This window comes from Diplotaxodon limnothrissa, linkage group LG4 (assembly GCF_057381915.1).
Source record: "Diplotaxodon limnothrissa isolate DT_005_m linkage group LG4, D_limnothrissa_male_GT1.1, whole genome shotgun sequence".
NCBI classification, from domain to species: domain Eukaryota; kingdom Metazoa; phylum Chordata; class Actinopteri; order Cichliformes; family Cichlidae; genus Diplotaxodon; species Diplotaxodon limnothrissa.
The window spans coordinates 14,811,285-14,827,553 of NC_140599.1; the positions used below are offsets into that span (position 1 = coordinate 14,811,285).

At 42.1% G+C, this 16,269-nt stretch overlaps 2 protein-coding genes across 3 annotated transcripts; both read left to right on the plus strand.

The window, feature by feature from the left end:
• The first annotated feature begins 198 nt into the window (after nucleotides 1-198).
• Nucleotides 199-3,092, plus strand: alyref (Aly/REF export factor). Its single transcript, XM_085352252.1, has 6 exons — nucleotides 199-554; nucleotides 1,973-2,131; nucleotides 2,226-2,373; nucleotides 2,470-2,533; nucleotides 2,616-2,811; nucleotides 2,907-3,092. Exons 1-6 carry the CDS (start codon nucleotides 315-317, stop codon nucleotides 2,919-2,921), a joined length of 822 nt encoding a protein of 273 aa, XP_085208378.1. The 5' UTR covers nucleotides 199-314; the 3' UTR covers nucleotides 2,922-3,092.
• A 1,455-nt stretch (nucleotides 3,093-4,547) lies between these two features.
• On the plus strand, nucleotides 4,548-16,269 carry arhgdia (Rho GDP dissociation inhibitor (GDI) alpha). 2 transcript variants are annotated; one of them, XM_085352255.1, is made up of 6 exons: nucleotides 4,548-4,613; nucleotides 12,554-12,752; nucleotides 13,539-13,622; nucleotides 14,064-14,140; nucleotides 14,297-14,360; nucleotides 14,634-16,269. In XM_085352255.1, the coding sequence occupies exons 2-6, from the start codon at nucleotides 12,560-12,562 to the stop codon at nucleotides 14,834-14,836; spliced, it is 621 nt and encodes a 206-aa protein (XP_085208381.1). In that variant the 5' UTR covers nucleotides 4,548-4,613; nucleotides 12,554-12,559; the 3' UTR covers nucleotides 14,837-16,269. The 2 variants fall into 2 exon arrangements, with proteins under 2 accessions (XP_085208381.1, XP_085208379.1); XM_085352253.1 differs by lacking the exon at nucleotides 4,548-4,613 and adding an exon at nucleotides 11,216-11,298.

Sequence of the window (16,269 nt, forward strand, 5' to 3'; positions counted from 1 at the left end):
TAATTGTAGATTTAGTGTTTCGGACGATACTGTTAATTGTTTACCGATACTCATCTGGGGAGCAAAACAATAGCAATTCCCTGTTGGTAACTTTGTACTAAAGTCTGATTGGACAGAAAGCTGTTACTACGCGTTGACGTATATCTACGTATGATACGCGACGAAACTGTTTTTCTTTATTGAGCAAAGGTCTGCTCATTGTGTTTTGTCGTCGGGGAGAGAGAGGAAAGAGCAGGCAGAGGGACCATTGAAGTCTAGGGCTTTACTTTTTTTTAACTATTTCATTAACAGTTTAGCATTATTGGGGCAGCATAATGACCGATAAAATGGATATGTCTCTAGACGACATTATCAAGCAGAACAGGCAGCAGAGAGGTGGAGTCCGGGGCGGCAGAGGTCGAGGCCGCGGAGGCGCAGGCGGCCGTGGAGGAGGAGGCCCCGGGCGTCTCGGAATCAGCGGTGGAGGATTTGGAGGCCGAGGCGGCGGATCCGGCCCGATGAGGAATCGACAGATCCCGAAACGCGCTAGAGGCAGACCAACGCCTTACAGCAGGGTATGAGAAAGTTAAAGGAAAAGCCTTCGACAAAGCTGAAAATGCCTGGTTAACGTCGTTCTGTAGCTAATCCCCTAGCCAGCTTGCTAGTCAAGCGAATAAAATGATTGCTAGCCGCCGAGTTTTCCCTTCGGAGGAGAGCTCTATAATTGGCGGCTAAGCATTAATGGAAGTTGTATGCATATTGTGTCCCCTCTCCTACAATCCGTATGTGTTACATCCTTTTTCAAGAGGAGCCCTTTTTGGAGAGAGCAGTTGTGTTAGCCGTGTTGGCTAACTAGCTAAAGTTGGATCGTAAAGGCCGAAGCGGCGCCATTTTGAATCAAGCACCTTAATTTAGAGCTAGTCGTCCAAGGTCCATATCGGTGCTTTTCCACCTCTTGTGTCAAATTGATGGTGAAAGGAAATCTCATCAACGACAAAGTCTACCCGCACGCTACTATCGTGGGAGCAAAATCCTTCCTTTTTTTTTTTTTTTTTTTTTGGTCAAGTCCCAGCGCAGCGACCAGACGGCCTTTTGTTCGGGAGTGGCTGACGCTCTTCTCAGCAAGGCCCATTTTGGTGGCTATTCAACCGGTGTGGCTGTTGCTGTTTGGATGGATCAGTGGACTTTAAACCTCCTCTCTGATAGTTTTCATGTTAAGGCAAATCATCACTCCTTAATTGTGAATGAATATCTAAACAAAGCCCCAGTCAAAATGGCGTGTCTCAAAATGGACGCTCAGATAATCCACGCTCATTGATGGGGGGATAGCTGGGCCCCCTTTCAGTTTGTTTACATCCCCTTCCCCACTCATCCTATGGACATTTCCCCCTTCATGAAAGCCCTTTTCGTGGCTTGGTAAAGAACTCTTGGGCGGGCCTGGAAAACATGGTGCAACGCTGGAGGCAACGCTGCTTCAGACGGCGACCCCCTGTGTCCCTGAGGATCATGTCTGGAGGGCCTCTGGTGGAGGTGCAGCTGGCAAGAAAACAGTGGGCAATTTTTGTAGCTAGCATGGGAGGTTGTTTGGGTTTAAACATAGAGATTATGGGTGGGAGTGGGCTATAATAAAATCAGTTGGCTCCATTTGAACTTGGTCATTGAAAAGACATGTACTTTAAAAAAAAAAAGAAAGAAAATGTATCCAAAGTGTATGCATGTACAGGTTGTATACAAGACATCCCCTTGCCTTTTAATTATTCTATATATATTAAGTTGTCTTGTGTATGTCCTTATATGTCTGAAGTGATTCACTTGCTTGTAGTGATTGGGGTGGGCAGGGAATAGTGGGGATCCTCTTGGGGGACCTGAGCACCCTGGCCATTTTGGAAGTGGAGCCCCTGCTTGCCCCAACACCCAGCCGTGTGGACTCTGTGAATAGCAGAGGCAAGGGGATCCTGAAGTCAGCAGGTGCGTTCTCTTTCGTCTGTTGCAGCCTAAACAGCTTCCAGATAAGTGGCAGCACGACATGTTCGACAACGGCTTCAGCGGCTTCAATGGTGCTGCTGGAGGTGGAGGAGGAGCTGGCGTGGAAACTGGAGGGAAGCTCCTCGTGTCCAATCTCGACTTTGGGGTCTCAGATGCAGATATTCAGGTATTCTAAGTTGTTTGTGATTCTTGGCCTGGGTTGGTGTGTTTAACAGTCTGGATCAAGAGGGACCAATTGTTTTGGGCGTGTGTTTTTTTAGGAACTTTTTGCTGAGTTTGGAACTCTGAAAAAGGCCGCAGTTCATTACGACCGATCAGGAAGAAGCCTGGGAACTGCCGATGTCCACTTTGAAAGGAGGGCAGATGCGCTCAAGGCCATGAAGCAATACAACGGCATCCCACTGGATGGTAAGTCTTACGTTCTTTGACCTGCCAGTATAAACAGTTTCTTAAAGTTCGCTGCTTCTGTAAAGATTTTGAGGTTCATGGTGTTTGTGTTTTTAGGGCGGCCTATGAACATTCAGCTCGTCACATCACAGATCGACACACAGAGACGGCCAATGCAGGGGTACGTTAATATTTCTTTTTGTTTGGGGGGGGGCAGCAAATGCATTTGATGACTCGATGTGTAAAGGCTCCTTTATCTTCAGTCTGAACAGAGGCGGCGGAGGAGGCATGATGAACAGAAGTCGTGGTGGTGGCGGCTTTGGAGGCATGCAGAGAGGCCGTGGAGGGCGTGGTGCAGGTGGCCCTAGAGGACGAGGACGAGGCGGCCGTGGCGGTAGTAGCAAGCAGCAGCTGTCAGCAGAGGAGCTCGATGCCCAGTTAGATGCCTACAATGCCAGGGTATGTCTACCTGAAACTTTTAAATATGATTTCTTCTGAGTAACGGATTGTCCATTTTCTCACATGTCTAATTAACTCTTGGTTTGTTTTCTCAGATGGACACCAGCTAAGAACGTAAAAACAAGCTCCTGAGGGTCGTCGTCCCTTCCTGTCTGCACAGAAGGGTGGCTGTTACAAATGTGCAGATTATTTTACACTTGGTTGTCTTCTAATGTGATTGAAAATATTGCCCCACCTCTTGTTTTAAATGCTCCAAAGTGTTTTTTACCAGTTTTGTTTGTGATTTTTTTTTTTTTTTTTTTTTTTTTTTTTTTTTTTTTTTTTCCCCCCCTCCTCTCTCTTCTGGTGGAAAAAAATGGTTTCAACTGTAGGTTATGGAACTGGGTTTCCCCAGTTTGTTCTTCTACCCTGTAGTTAAACAATTGTAATAAAAACCTGCAGTGCAAATTAACCACATTAAATGTCCCTTTGTTTGGGTTTTGTTTTTCTTTGTTTTTTTGTTTTTTCTGGTCATATGTCTACTTGTGCACTATAGTTCACTATAAAATGTATTATTTCACCTGTAGCGTATCAGGATTAAAGACCTGTATTTGCTGACGTTTCTGTATTTTGGAATAAACATTTGCATTGTTTTGGAAACTTGCAACAACTGTAAAATACAGATTTGCCATTTAAATGGAAAAATAAAAGGAGTGGCCTAGAACTTGGGTTTCGAAAACCTTTGCTAACTAGCAGATGGAGGACTGGATTAATTGTAATGCACGCATTAGTTGTAGGCCCAACGTGCTCTATTTGCTGCAGAAAATGATACTGTTGAAGTACAGCCACTAGATGGCACCCTGCTCTGCTATATACCTTTAAGTTTTCAGTATGTGCTCGTCACCACGCCTTTTGCAAGCACACAGGCGTGTATTAAATCTCAAGTCTGTAAAGAGGCTTATGTGCTGTGCTACAGATGTGATCAAGTGACTAAAAACCAAAGAGGGCGTGAAGTGAACGTAGTGTAAAAACAGCCACAAAAGGTAACTACATCTGCATGCCCACGCGTGTCGAAGCGCATATTTCCCGGAAGCGTTGCGGGGCAAAAAGTGTGAAACGTTCAGAAGAACAGTTTCCGGTTGGCTTTCAAGGTAATACGTGGAAATCATCTGATCTTATCTGCGCGACTTTTATATAAACGTTTTATCCTGTTCTATTATCATTATTATTATTATTGTTCTCATATAGCAGCGTAGTACGATTTATAGGTAAAAGTGACAATTCGATGCTAGCTTCACACTTCAGTGTGAAGTATAGGTTATGCATTCAGAAAACATAAATAGTCTACCCATAATACAAATAACGTTACATATATAGTTTATGAGTTACTGATGGACTGAAATGTAGTTTTGCAGTTTATTTGAACTCATATAAAAAATAAACAATAGCAATTCATACACGATTAATTAAAATGCACTGTCACACAAGTATAAAGATACTAAAACTAGAAGTCCCCACTCAGTAAAAATACTATTCTAAATTGTACTTAACATTAAGTTATTTGAACCACATACAAAGAAAATTCATAGTCGAGCTTAAAAAATACTTTGTTGTGGATATTTTCTATTTTTAAAATGTATTGTATCTATACTGCGTGCAGCTGGGGCTACGTTTTTAAAAATGTGTTTTTTTTGTCGCCCTTTATTTTGAAGGTGGCATACCGGACATTGTGCCCGTCAGCGGCACCGGGCTCAGATTTTCCTCTGCCGCTTCACTGCACTCCCATTCACAGGAGACGTTTCCAGCCAACCACAAGTAAAACGGTAAGAGTAGATAAAACACCCACTTAAGTCTTCTTATAATGTATTTTATTCTGTTAAATGTGCGTTAATATACGTCCTTAAGCTGCTCCGGCAAATTTCTATCGATTACTTGCTAAGAAAAAAGGAAAAAAAAACGGCTAACTTACCGCTTGAACCTGAATTCTAGAAAAAATGTTTACCAAATAATCGCTTACTGTAGTTAAGGAACTACTTTTTAATAGCATGTTATACTCCCGTAGTTGCACTAATGTCGTTTTCTTAAAATTACAGCGAAGTCACTGTAAGGTTGTTCGAAGCCGTCGGTTAGTTGTGAATTTCCGGGTGTTGAACCCGATCTGAGCTGAGAGGGTTGGGGCTATTAAGTAACGAAATGTCACCCGTTGCTGTTAAAAGCACACACATAAAGTGATTGCACTGACCAGTAAAGTAGGGGATTTGTTCAAATTAGTAGTTTAGTCTGCTTTAACACATTCTTCGTGATCATGTCCTTTATATGAGGAACATTTTTCAGCCACTTCCTGGAACTCATCTGTCTTTTAATTTGAATTAGCTTACACTTGAAGCAGCCACCATTTTGGCTTTTTTTGTTTTTTACTTGCAAACAATTAATCAGAGCACGTCGATCAAATCTGCCAAGATCGAGTAACTTCTTGAGCACTTTGGGTGTGATAGTTAAGCTGTGTGCTTTTGGCTGAATGGCTGGCAAGTGATTTCTCAGCGTGATCACACAAACCGTGAAGCCTCCCTTTCCTTCCTGTATATGTGTGTGCATGATAAGTAGAGGATTTTTTGGCCCCTTCTTTTCTTATAGAAGGTCGAGAACCTTCTGTTTAATCAACTTCTGCCGTGAATTGTTCACTTGCTTCACCTCATATTTAAAATGTTGCGAGCTTCCAGTGGCGGGCGGATGTGTCTTGCAGCAGTTTATTTCCTCTGGTGTGAGGAGAGGCCTACAGAGGTTTAGAAAAGAAAGGAGAAAGACCCATTTAGGGTCGGTACTTAACATTTTTGGTGTGCTTTCCTGACACTGCTATAATCTTCAAACATGTTCCAGCAACTCACAGTGAAGAGTGCAAGGGTCAAAACCACAGGCCTGAACTGCAAAAATGGCTGGAGCATATTTCTATGAACTGACAAAGTAAAGTTGATGATGCATTTGCCCTTCTCAGTTTACATAACAAAAGAGATTTTAACCAAATCATTGTTTTTCTCCATGTGCCACACTTTTCTAGTGGACTTTCTTAGCCAGCGTAGCAGCGCAAAGCCCTGACCTTTCAGCGTGGCTGGCGCCTTGGCTCTCCCATTCACGCTTAGCTTCCTGCTGCTGTTCGAAGGGATTTCTCACCGGCTATTTTTAAAGCTTCCTATTTATCCTGGGCCGCCTTGGGGATGAAGACATGTTTTGCTTTTCTGTTCTCTCACAGCCACTCCTGTTCTTTCTGCTGCTCATTGACCATGGATTTAAACCCTTTCTGTGACATTTTAGTCTTTTATTCATTAGTACATGTTAAACCGATTTACCAGTGTCCCTGCATACTCCTCCACTCCTTATCTCATTGCATTTCTGTTTTTATCCTACCCACTTGTCTATATTTGTTAGGGTTGGGTTCCTCTGGATTGCATCAGCTCTACAGCACTTCCTCAAAGATTTGGCATGTTAGCACTGCCCCTACAACTTGATTGAACCTATCATGTTTTTTTTCTTCTTTTTTTAGAGGCTTCAGGAGCAGGCCTTCTAGCATTTCTATCATTAAAAAAATGCTTAGCTTGGATTAAGTTAGGCCCCCAGGTTAGCTTGAAGAAGATGAGTTGTGCAGTGCTGTGGTTAGCGCGTTAAAGGATATGAATCATCAAGCCCGCCTGAAAAAGGAAGCTTGCAGTAATTTCTTGACAGACAAAATGGTTCAGTTGCTGCCTGAGGTGCAAGGCTTCCTTATTTGAAGACATGTGCTGCGGGCTTAATCAGTTTCATCAAACATGGGGGCTCTGCATTACTCAGATGCACAGCAGAAAGGTATTTTCATGTGGTGTGTGGTGCAGGTCTTAATTCATGCCACCAAAGCGCTGCTCTTTGCAGTCATTGTGCTAAGTGCACAATTTTCTACTGAGATAAATAAAAAAAAAAAGCTTAAAATGACAGCAAGATAACAGCGGAACGATATAATAGTTACATTATCTGATACATGTGAAATATTCTCGATCTGTATGCATGAAAAAAAAAATGTTGAACTACAGAGACGGTGGATACAGGATGTGGTCTTACAGCAGCACCCCTTTCCATTACAGTCATTGCAGGGTAGTTCATTTCGAATCAAATCCCAATCTGCTGATTTGATGATTAGGATTTTTGTGGCGCACCCAAATCAGAGAAGTCACCGCTAAAGCAAAGTGCAACTGTAGAGAGATTGTGTAGGTAAAATTGAACGACTCCAAAGGGCTTATGTGCACTGAGAGCTGCATGAAAGAGCAAGAACACAGAGAGCTGAGAGGATCAAAGCATCACTTTCTAGAATAGAGTTAAGGCCAGGAGCTAAATGTCACCTCATAAAGGTCTAGTAAAGCGCTGTTCATGTCCTGTTCTTGTCTCTGAGGTAAACGTGTGCTTTATTCCATGAAACAAATTCAGACTGTAAGTTATCAGCGATAATACTTCCACTTTTTGATTTATCAGTAAAGCAGGCTTCCCATATTGGTTTACTTTGTCCTGCACCTGGCTGCTGTATGTGCCTAATCACTGGAAAACCTGGCTAATAAAAAGTATTCTTAACAAATATGAGTTGTTGCTGAACCTGCGTGCATTCAGGGTTTTCCAGTTTGCAGCTCTCTTTTGCCTTTACTCCAGCCTGTGATATGCTGTTTGTTGTCCCCCTCCCCCCTCCGCTCCATTGCCCTTTGCCTGCAGTGAAGAACCTGAACAGCAGCATCTATTGCATTACCAGTGGCTCTAAACGGAGCTCATAAGATTACATCAAATCTTCCACGGCCAGAGGGCTGGACTGTGAGGGATGGTAACTGGCTTATCCAGGTAGCCTCAGGGGTAAACCTCTACATTAACCTGTTGTTGTCGTGATAGTTTATGCTGGATCTTCAGACACCTTAAAGCAGATAATAAATGAGCGATCAACCTTTGAGTGCAGACAGTGAGATGGACCCTAAAATGTGTGTGTAAGCCCTTTGGCTTTCTTTGAACGGCATCAGTAAATGTTTGATTCTCTACAGAGGAAACTATTATGTCCTCTTTTTTTTTTCTTTTTTTTGTTCCTGCTTTCTGCAAATTATTTCTAAGCAATTTTATTGCTACATATGCTTTGTGTAGTCACAGTCCTTTTAACAGATGCTCCAAAGGCTTGTAGCACACTTGTTGACCTTTTATATCTATAGGCATACCTTTGAAGTGCTCACTCCTGAGACTAAATAAGGCTAAAACTGTCTTGGACATCAAAATGATATACCTACACAGCCTACAAATTGAATAGAATACGTGATTGTATTTAGAGTCGCATCTATTGAGACTTTGTTGTTGCAGTTGCTGGGATTCATTTGGGTTTTGTCTTTTACTTCCTCATGTTTTCTCAGGATTACAGTTTGTTGTTAGAAGTCTGTAGCTCTAATCCCATATTTAGGATTGGTTAGGTGATGCCAGCACCAACCACATTATGCCAATATGCTCAAACAGCAAATCAAAATAAATGCCAACAACAACTAAAGAAAATGCTTTGTGAACCCTGACTTTCCATGATCTAAAAACCCAGGTTAAATCTAAGTAATTTTAGTAGATTAAACTCATAACCATGTTTTATTATTTTTTTATATATATATTAGATATTCTATAAATATATAATAAATGTTACATTTTAATTTTTAAATAATGCCGTTCATGGTGCTTAATGAAAGTAAACCAGGGAAATACAGAATACATCACTTCTAATCTCTATTTACTATCGAAATAATGCTCAGTATTTTAGTAGAGAATAAAAAGTTGACTTTAACTTTGATTTAAAAACTCTATAAAATTTGTTTTCTAGTATTTCTGTCCAGGGGATGTGGCATATGAAAGAATAACTTTTTTTTATTCACCTCATTAATGGTTAAAAGTAGATATTCAATAACAACAATATGCAACCTGAAAGATGAGGACAAACACAAGAACCACAAGTTTGCTTTCATTGTATGGATGTTTCAGTAATATAATATCTAGTTCATTACCCTTATGAACACTCACACACATATATTAATGACACCTGTAGCTCTTGTGTCATCCCACAGGGATTACCTGGTGCCTCCTTAACCTCAATAACTTGCCACAGTCACTAATGTTTCAGCAGGAGAGCTTCGTGGTGCGTCACCAGCGACACTTCCACACAAACACTTTCCTCTCCTGGCCCCGAATGCCTTGTGATCCATAATCCCACCTTTTCTTATTGCTCAGCAGTGTTGCTAGGGAGCAAGACTAATCTCAAGCCTCAACTCCTGCCAAGCCTGGTATGTTTGTAAATTTGTGCTGCTTAGTCCAGCCAAGCGGCGAGATTATCACCTGTAAGGAGAAAGTAGCACAGGTGAAGGTTGGGACACTGAAAAGGAGAAGTCCAGCAGCACATCCCAGTGTGGGTTTACACGATCTCATGACCTCTGTGTTGATTCCCAGCAGGCAGAACAATGACGGGGCCTTTTCCTGTCAGCTCAGTATGTAGCTGCTTAGCCACAAGCCACATGGATTGAGCGAGGGGGGGGAAAGGGCTCTCTTTAAAAATATGCTGAATCAACAATTTCACACTTGATTAAGATGGTAGCTTGAAGTGATGTGGCTGTCTGCCACACTTAGAACAGCCGTATCTATAATTTCTTGGTGCTTATGTTGGTAAATGTGGCTCGATGCACTGGAATAACTTCATCAGATGCCCTGCAGTTTTACAGTTCAGAAATGACTGCCTGCATTTATTATGGTGATTGTATTTCACGTCAGTCTAGTCATTACCAGGCTTAGTATCATTAGAGACAAATTTGGAAACTGTTTCTTTGTGCACCATAATCATGTTTTTCTGGGAAAATGTTATCCAATCGTACACTGTATACAAAAGATGGACACACTGGCGTCCGTTTTCCAAGCATGAAAATGGAAGCAGGAAGTGTCTTAACCCTGCATGCTTACTTGTGCCAGCAATGCCATAATGCAAACCTGCTTTTCATGTGTTCTTAGTAAAGCTTCTTTATATAGAGCTCACAAAGCGCTGTACAACAATTAAAGCAATTAAACCATGTTCTGATTTTATGACCTGTCTTGATGATTTTATGATCTCAGTCTAGTTTTAGCTCTGGTTGAATAGAATAGAATCATTTTGTTGTATTTCGGCCCCCATTGGAGTCAAAAAAGGAGAGTAAAGCTTGGCGCGTCTCCGTTGCGATGTAAAAATTTGCGGTTTCAAAATGCCAACGGTGTAGAAGCTCAGTTCAAGGTTTGCTTTGTGACTTACCTAGTGGTTTAGAATCACTAACTGAATAGTATATAGTTATTAGATTCAGCCATACTTTCATCTTGGAGGTGAGGTACTGATCCAGTCAAAAAATAATAATTTTTATACACTAACAGCTGAGATTTAGGACAGAGAAGTTTTGACTTGAGATTTTCAGAATAGTTTCCAGTAGAGAAACATGCCAGTTCTCTGTGACTGAGCACTTCCTGCTGTGTGACAGTTTGGTATGCTGCAGTCACAATGCTGCTCGCTGCACAGCCGTCACAAGGAGTGCATTGAAAGTCGAGAAGAGGAAGCGAGAAAAACAACCTGTGCCTTGAAGAATGATATGACACATCACTGTGATATCTGGTCTGATTTTCTTCTCCGTCTCTTTCTCCCTGTCTTTTTGACCAGGAAACACTCACACAGCTGACAGGCCAAACCAGCAAGCTATTGGGATAAGAGGAATTTGTGCTTTTATGGGAGCATAGAGGCCCAATTTGGGGAAAACAAAAAAAACAAACTGTGCTGCATTCTCAGTTCCTGCTTGGCTAATGCCCAACTGTATATGGAGGCAAAATAGAGCAGAGCAGAGGGTTAGGCGGATCAACAAACCAGTTTTGTTTTTTTCAACACTGTTCATTTGCTGAGTGTGATTTGCTGCAATGGGTGAGGTTGTGTCAGCTGTATTCTGCTGCTGAGGGTAACAACCTGTACTGAGCAGGTGAAACTGGCCTCGTAAGCTGTCGCCACTTAAGGGTTGTTTGTCTGGTGGGTTCTTGTGCGTTTGCTTTATCCGCATTTGTTAGCTCGCCTGTACCCGTTCATTGTGTCATTACCTCCCGGGTTAACCTGATTTGCAACAGTACAAAAGAAAAAGAAGCTGAGGTGTTAGTCACTGCCTGCATCTTTGTAGCATGTGTAACTAAGAGTTTAAAGGAGAAGAAGTTGGTGCTCTAATCTTCCTCTTTCAGTTTAATGCAATACTGCACATTTTTGCACAGTTTAAAACAGTGATACGTGTGGCCCGTGTTGATGCATGGTTAAATTCAGCGCAGTACAGGAAGTTCTTTCAACATGCAAACACGCAGGATGAGACATTTGAGGGTGTAGCTGCTCGCTAGCTAGGAGGAATGTTCTGTTCATGGCAAGACAGGGCAACACCTGCAGATTAATAAATAATTGTCGCTGACCAGAAAGAGCTTTCTGCTGTGTTGCCTCATTATTTGACAGTAAGTAGTGTCACTTCTTCTAATTTTGTTAGAAGTTTAGAGTTGCTTTGAGATTCGCCTCAAAGGGCAAAGTGCATGAAAGCTGGTCTTTGTGTTTCCGTTGCAGGTCTCTGCCTTCTTGCTTTCTATGTGTGATAAATCAACTGCTTCAAGTCGATAAAGCACTGTATGACTGCGACTGTGGTTTGCACTGTACGTGAGGCTTCAGTGGTCGATAAGAGTAGAAAAGTGCTATCAGTTTGTTGATGACTGCAGGTTCTGTTCTCATCTTGTTGTGCTTGCAGAACAGACCTCACGCAAGTGTTACACAGTACCATCATCCAGCTGCATGTGTTGAACAGCACTGTGCAGGCTTTGCCCAGCATTTGTGCACCAGATGTTATAAATTGCATAACTAGAGCAGGTTTGTTGTCCAAGGTCTCATTGTGTTACTGTGCTGTTGCCTGCTCAGAATCACTGGCAATTAGCAGTAAGAGTGGTTGTGAGAGCACAGCTGGGTGTAAACGGCCACGCGCGCATTGCTGTTTTTTACTTGCTGTTGAGCCGGAGAGACTAGGACAGCATGGAGCTCAGATAACCATCAGCTTCTTAGACCACCAACCTCTGCTGTATGTCATCGCTGCGACATCAGGGAAACTGGCTGGTCCGCCAAGTAGACTGCGAGGGTTAGAGTGTCACTTGTCTTGGCTCGTGTCTGCTAGGGTGTGTGCATATGTGCAAGTCTGTGTTGAGGTGTTGAATAAACAAAGGGGCTTTGGAAGTGGCTGGGCTCTTGTCAAAATAATGTGAAAGTTGCCCGCAAGGCACAAAACTGGTCTTTGGTTTATTTCAATATAGCTGACCTGTTGCCAGCTGCCTGTTAATGAAGAAAATAGTGCACACGAGCTCTGTGGATTGTTCCTCTTGTCACTCTGTTTGAACAGGGAAGTTGCTCTGAAGTGAAAGTTTTTGCAGAGCAGATGCCATTACTTTGTCTTTCAGCATGTGAACTATTAAAGCAGTAGAATAGGCTGTTTCTTCCTACATGACCTGCAGCTTTAGAGTGCTGCGCCCAGGTCAAAGTTTGTTATCCCTCAGGATAATGAATCCCAGCAGCTGGAAGTCTTAAACAGCCCGTCGCTACTTTGCTTCGTAGCAAGAGTGAAAAGGAGAAGCAGTCTGTGGTGCGAACCTCTGTTGGTCAAAGTGTATTACTCTACTTTCCTGTCATCTAACCCTTCCTCTCTCTTCTGTCAATGTTTCCTGCTGCAATTAGCACACCATGGCAGAGCACGAGCCCACACCAGAGGAGCTGGCAGCGATCGCAGCAGCCAATGATGAGAGCGACTCTTCTGTCAACTACAAACCCCCCGCCCAGAAGAGCTTGAAGGAGATCCAGGAGCTGGACCAAGATGACGAGAGCCTGCGCAAGTACAAGGAGGCGCTGCTGGGAAACGCAGCTGCTGTAGTCGTTGGTGTGTTGATGTTAATTAACATACGTCAATAAGCTTAAATACGCGTTGATTTCAAGAAGAGTTGGAGTGTTTTTTCTTGTGGATTTAGCTTGTGCCTTTTTTAAATTTATGATTAAAACCTGTGTAGTGACGACATGACAAAAGTATGTTAAAGTCATTCTTTAATAAACCTGCCAACGTTGTTGCTCAACATGTTTGTCCTACCAATAGCACGGCGTATCACAAGGCCAGGAATTTGTTGTGGAAACAGTTAGAATATTGAAAACTGAGCTGATGAGTCAGAAACTAGTCATTAACAGCTCAGACAGACTCTTTCCTGTATTTTTGCCATTGAGTTATATTCTCAGCAAAGAAATCTGTTTAAAAATATACAGATTTACTGTCATACAGCATGCTGGTACTGTTGATCTGAAATCTTTGTTAGTTAAAAGGCTTTAAATTACTAATTTTAGCACAGTATTCATGAAAGTAGAGCAACTCCACGTGTGCAAAGTAAAGCAAATCCTTTCCGGAGTACAATTTCAGTTCAAGAGCTTGAAAAGCAGAGATTGTTATGGCGTTTCTAACTCTCCAGATACGAGCGTTTAATGTTTTAGACAAATTTCACTGAAATTAAATGCAACGTAGAGTGAGTGTTCGAGTAGTTATATACACACAAATGGATGTGTGTGTACGTAACACCTCCCCTGAGCATTTTTGTTGTTTTATTCAAACTAATGAGATGTTCTGTCTCCTGCTATACTGTGACGATGTTTTTAATTGCGTGACTTCTTCTTCTTGTCTTAGATCCCACTGTCCCCAACGTCCAGGTGACGAAGATGGTTCTGGTGTGCGATACGGCTCCAAACAATCTGGTCCTCGATCTGACTGGTAAGTAGAGCAGGTGTGTCCGTGCCGATTTTAGTTTAGAAACTAGAAATCTAAAATAAGTGAGCAGAAGTGAGGCTGGCATACAAGTCTCATTGGTGTGTGTGTGTGTGTGTGTGTGTGTGTGTGTGTGTGTGTGTGTGTGTGTGTGTGTGTGTGTGTGTGTGTGTGTGTGGGTGGTGGGGGTCATAGGCCTGCTGGGTCATTAGTTCACTAATCGGTGTCGACTTGATTCCTATGTGTCCGCGTTAATGAGCCATTTCCTGAAACTTCAGCCCCCTCCAGCAGAGCAGAGGCTCACTTGTGACATTGTTCCCCCTGGTGGTCATATATATATATATATATATATATATATATATATTTATTTATTTATTTATTTATTTATTTATTGTCAAAGTGGAAAGAATCTGACTCTTCTGTCCCTGCTGTGTTGCTTTCTGCCAGGGGACCTGGAAGGCTTCAGGAAGAACCCGTTTCCGATGAAGGAGGGAGTTGAGTACAGAATAAAGATCTGCTTCAAGGTGAGAGTCTGGTGTTTGTCACACTCGCCACTGCGCTCTGTTTACGTCGCAGTGTTGTTGTTACAGCACTGCTGGAGATGTAACTGCAGTCTGCAGAGCACTATCATTATCGTCAGAGGCTTTTCAGAGGAATTTAACTCTTGTTGCCTTCTGCAGGTCAACAAAGAGATCGTGTCAGGCCTGAAGTACATGCAGCAAACTTTCAGGAAAGGAGTTAAAGGTGAGCCTGCTCAAATCATCTCACTCTGCTGTTTTTTTGTTTTTGTTTTTTTATAAAGCTGTACTGATTTTCCTAAACCTTGCCTCTCATACATGGTCACCATACAGTAATTATTAAAAAACAATGAAACTAAAACTATAACCATTTTCATATGATAAAAATCCATGCTGGAGCTAAACTGACTTAAAAACAAAAGGCAAAACAAAATAAAAACTAGTGAGTCTGCCTCTTGATCCTAAAGTTCTCCTTTTTCTTTCCCTCTGTGATGTGCAGTTGACAAGTCTGATTACATGGTGGGCAGCTACGGCCCCAGACCAAGCGAGGAGTACGAGTTCCTCACCACAATGGAGGAAGCCCCAAAAGGGATGCTGGCCCGCGGCACCTACCATATCAAGTCCAAGTTCACCGATGACGACAAAAACGATCACCTGTCTTGGGAATGGAGCCTCGCTATCAAGAAGGATTGGAAGGACTGATTTTTTTGATTTTTTTTCCCCCCTTCCCACACTCGCTCGCTGGTCCACCAATGTCTTCCTCTGCTTTGTTTCCGCTTTTCTTTTTTTCTTGCCATCATTCCCACCTCCCCCTGGATATTGGATTGTTTCAGTCTTTTGCTCTCTCCGTCCATCAGCTTGCTCACTCCTCTCCTGCGGTTCCATCTATTTTCCTTTTCTTCTAAATTCCAATCACTTCATCATTCCTCCCATAGCAACGCTGATTGATTTTTGTTTGCACCAGCCTTTATTACAAGAATGACATCTTAAAAAAAACCCGGAGAAAGTAAATGGTGTTCATTATCCAGATTTTTGGTTACAGTTTGTTTATAAAAAAGGAAAAAAAAAAAAAAAAAGCATCTGTTAACAAGCAAATTTGATTCCTATCACTTTTTTCCTTCCTTTCTTTTCTCTCTTTTTCACATTGTTTTGTACGATTACCACGATCTGCCTTGGAAAGAATTGTACAGGAAGCTAAAGTGCTGCGTGCACACGATCGCTGTACGGTCACTGAGCAGTAATTGCTGGACACAAATCTTGGACACAGCCCGCCTAAAGCCTTTGAGCAGATTATTTGTAGTTGGGTCTTGTTAAATTATTTGGAATTCAGGCCACTTCTTTTTTCCAGATAGTCGAACAGCCAGCAAATTCTGCTGAGAGAAGAGGGAAAGCAGTTACCTCTAACCCCCTTGCATTCCCTCGCTTTAGCTGTGGCTGTTTGTTCTTTTTTTTTATTTTTTTCCTGATCAGGGTATTTTGGCAGGTTTTATTTTGTTTTTTAGCAGCCGCGTGGCCTTAACAAGTAAATAAAAAAAAAAAAAAAAATAGACAGCCTAGTTGAGCCAGTTGCCTTCTTACTATTAAATATTATATTTGCCAGACCATCGTGTGAGCCTGTTTTAACAGATTTTGTATTACATTGACAGGGAATCAGGACTGAGGACATGCTAGTCTCCTTGTTTCAGGGTGTCAATCATATCAGCTTTATTCGCCAACACCTTCATTTCAGTACTTTGTAGGTTTCTTCAAATCTAATAAATGAACTCTAAATCTAAGAGTCCGGGTTGTACTAATGGCTTTATATCACCCAGTCTCCTCTTATGTTCCTGAGGACATCAATTCTAGCGCGTTACCTCAGTTCCCTATTGAACCGAACACCGCAGAAAACTGTTAAACCGCTCACCTCGTATTGCTCAAGTTAAAGATTACCACTGCTGACTGTGCCTCCAGACTCTCCCGACCGGCCACGCGCCGCCTCTGCTGACTCGACAGAGCTCAGAATCGTCTATAATTGACTTATGAACCAGAATAGAGACGCGAGTCCTTTAACCAGACACTGATGGTTAACACATCCTGCCATATGAAAGTGTTTTTCCTTTTTTTTTTTTTTTTTTTTTAAAATACACTCCATAAGT

Coding starts and splice junctions, on each gene's coding strand:
- alyref (XM_085352252.1), top strand. CDS start 315: ATGACCGATAAAATGGATATGTCTCTAGACGACATTATCAAGCAGAAC. Junction 2,374..2,469: donor CAACGGCATCCCACTGGATG/GTAAGTCTTACG, acceptor TTGTGTTTTTAG/GGCGGCCTATGAACATTCAG. Junction 2,534..2,615: donor CAGAGACGGCCAATGCAGGG/GTACGTTAATAT, acceptor CTTTATCTTCAG/TCTGAACAGAGGCGGCGGAG.
- arhgdia (XM_085352255.1), top strand. CDS start 12,560: ATGGCAGAGCACGAGCCCACACCAGAGGAGCTGGCAGCGATCGCAGCA. Junction 12,753..13,538: donor CGCAGCTGCTGTAGTCGTTG/GTGTGTTGATGT, acceptor TTCTTGTCTTAG/ATCCCACTGTCCCCAACGTC. Junction 14,141..14,296: donor GAATAAAGATCTGCTTCAAG/GTGAGAGTCTGG, acceptor TGCCTTCTGCAG/GTCAACAAAGAGATCGTGTC.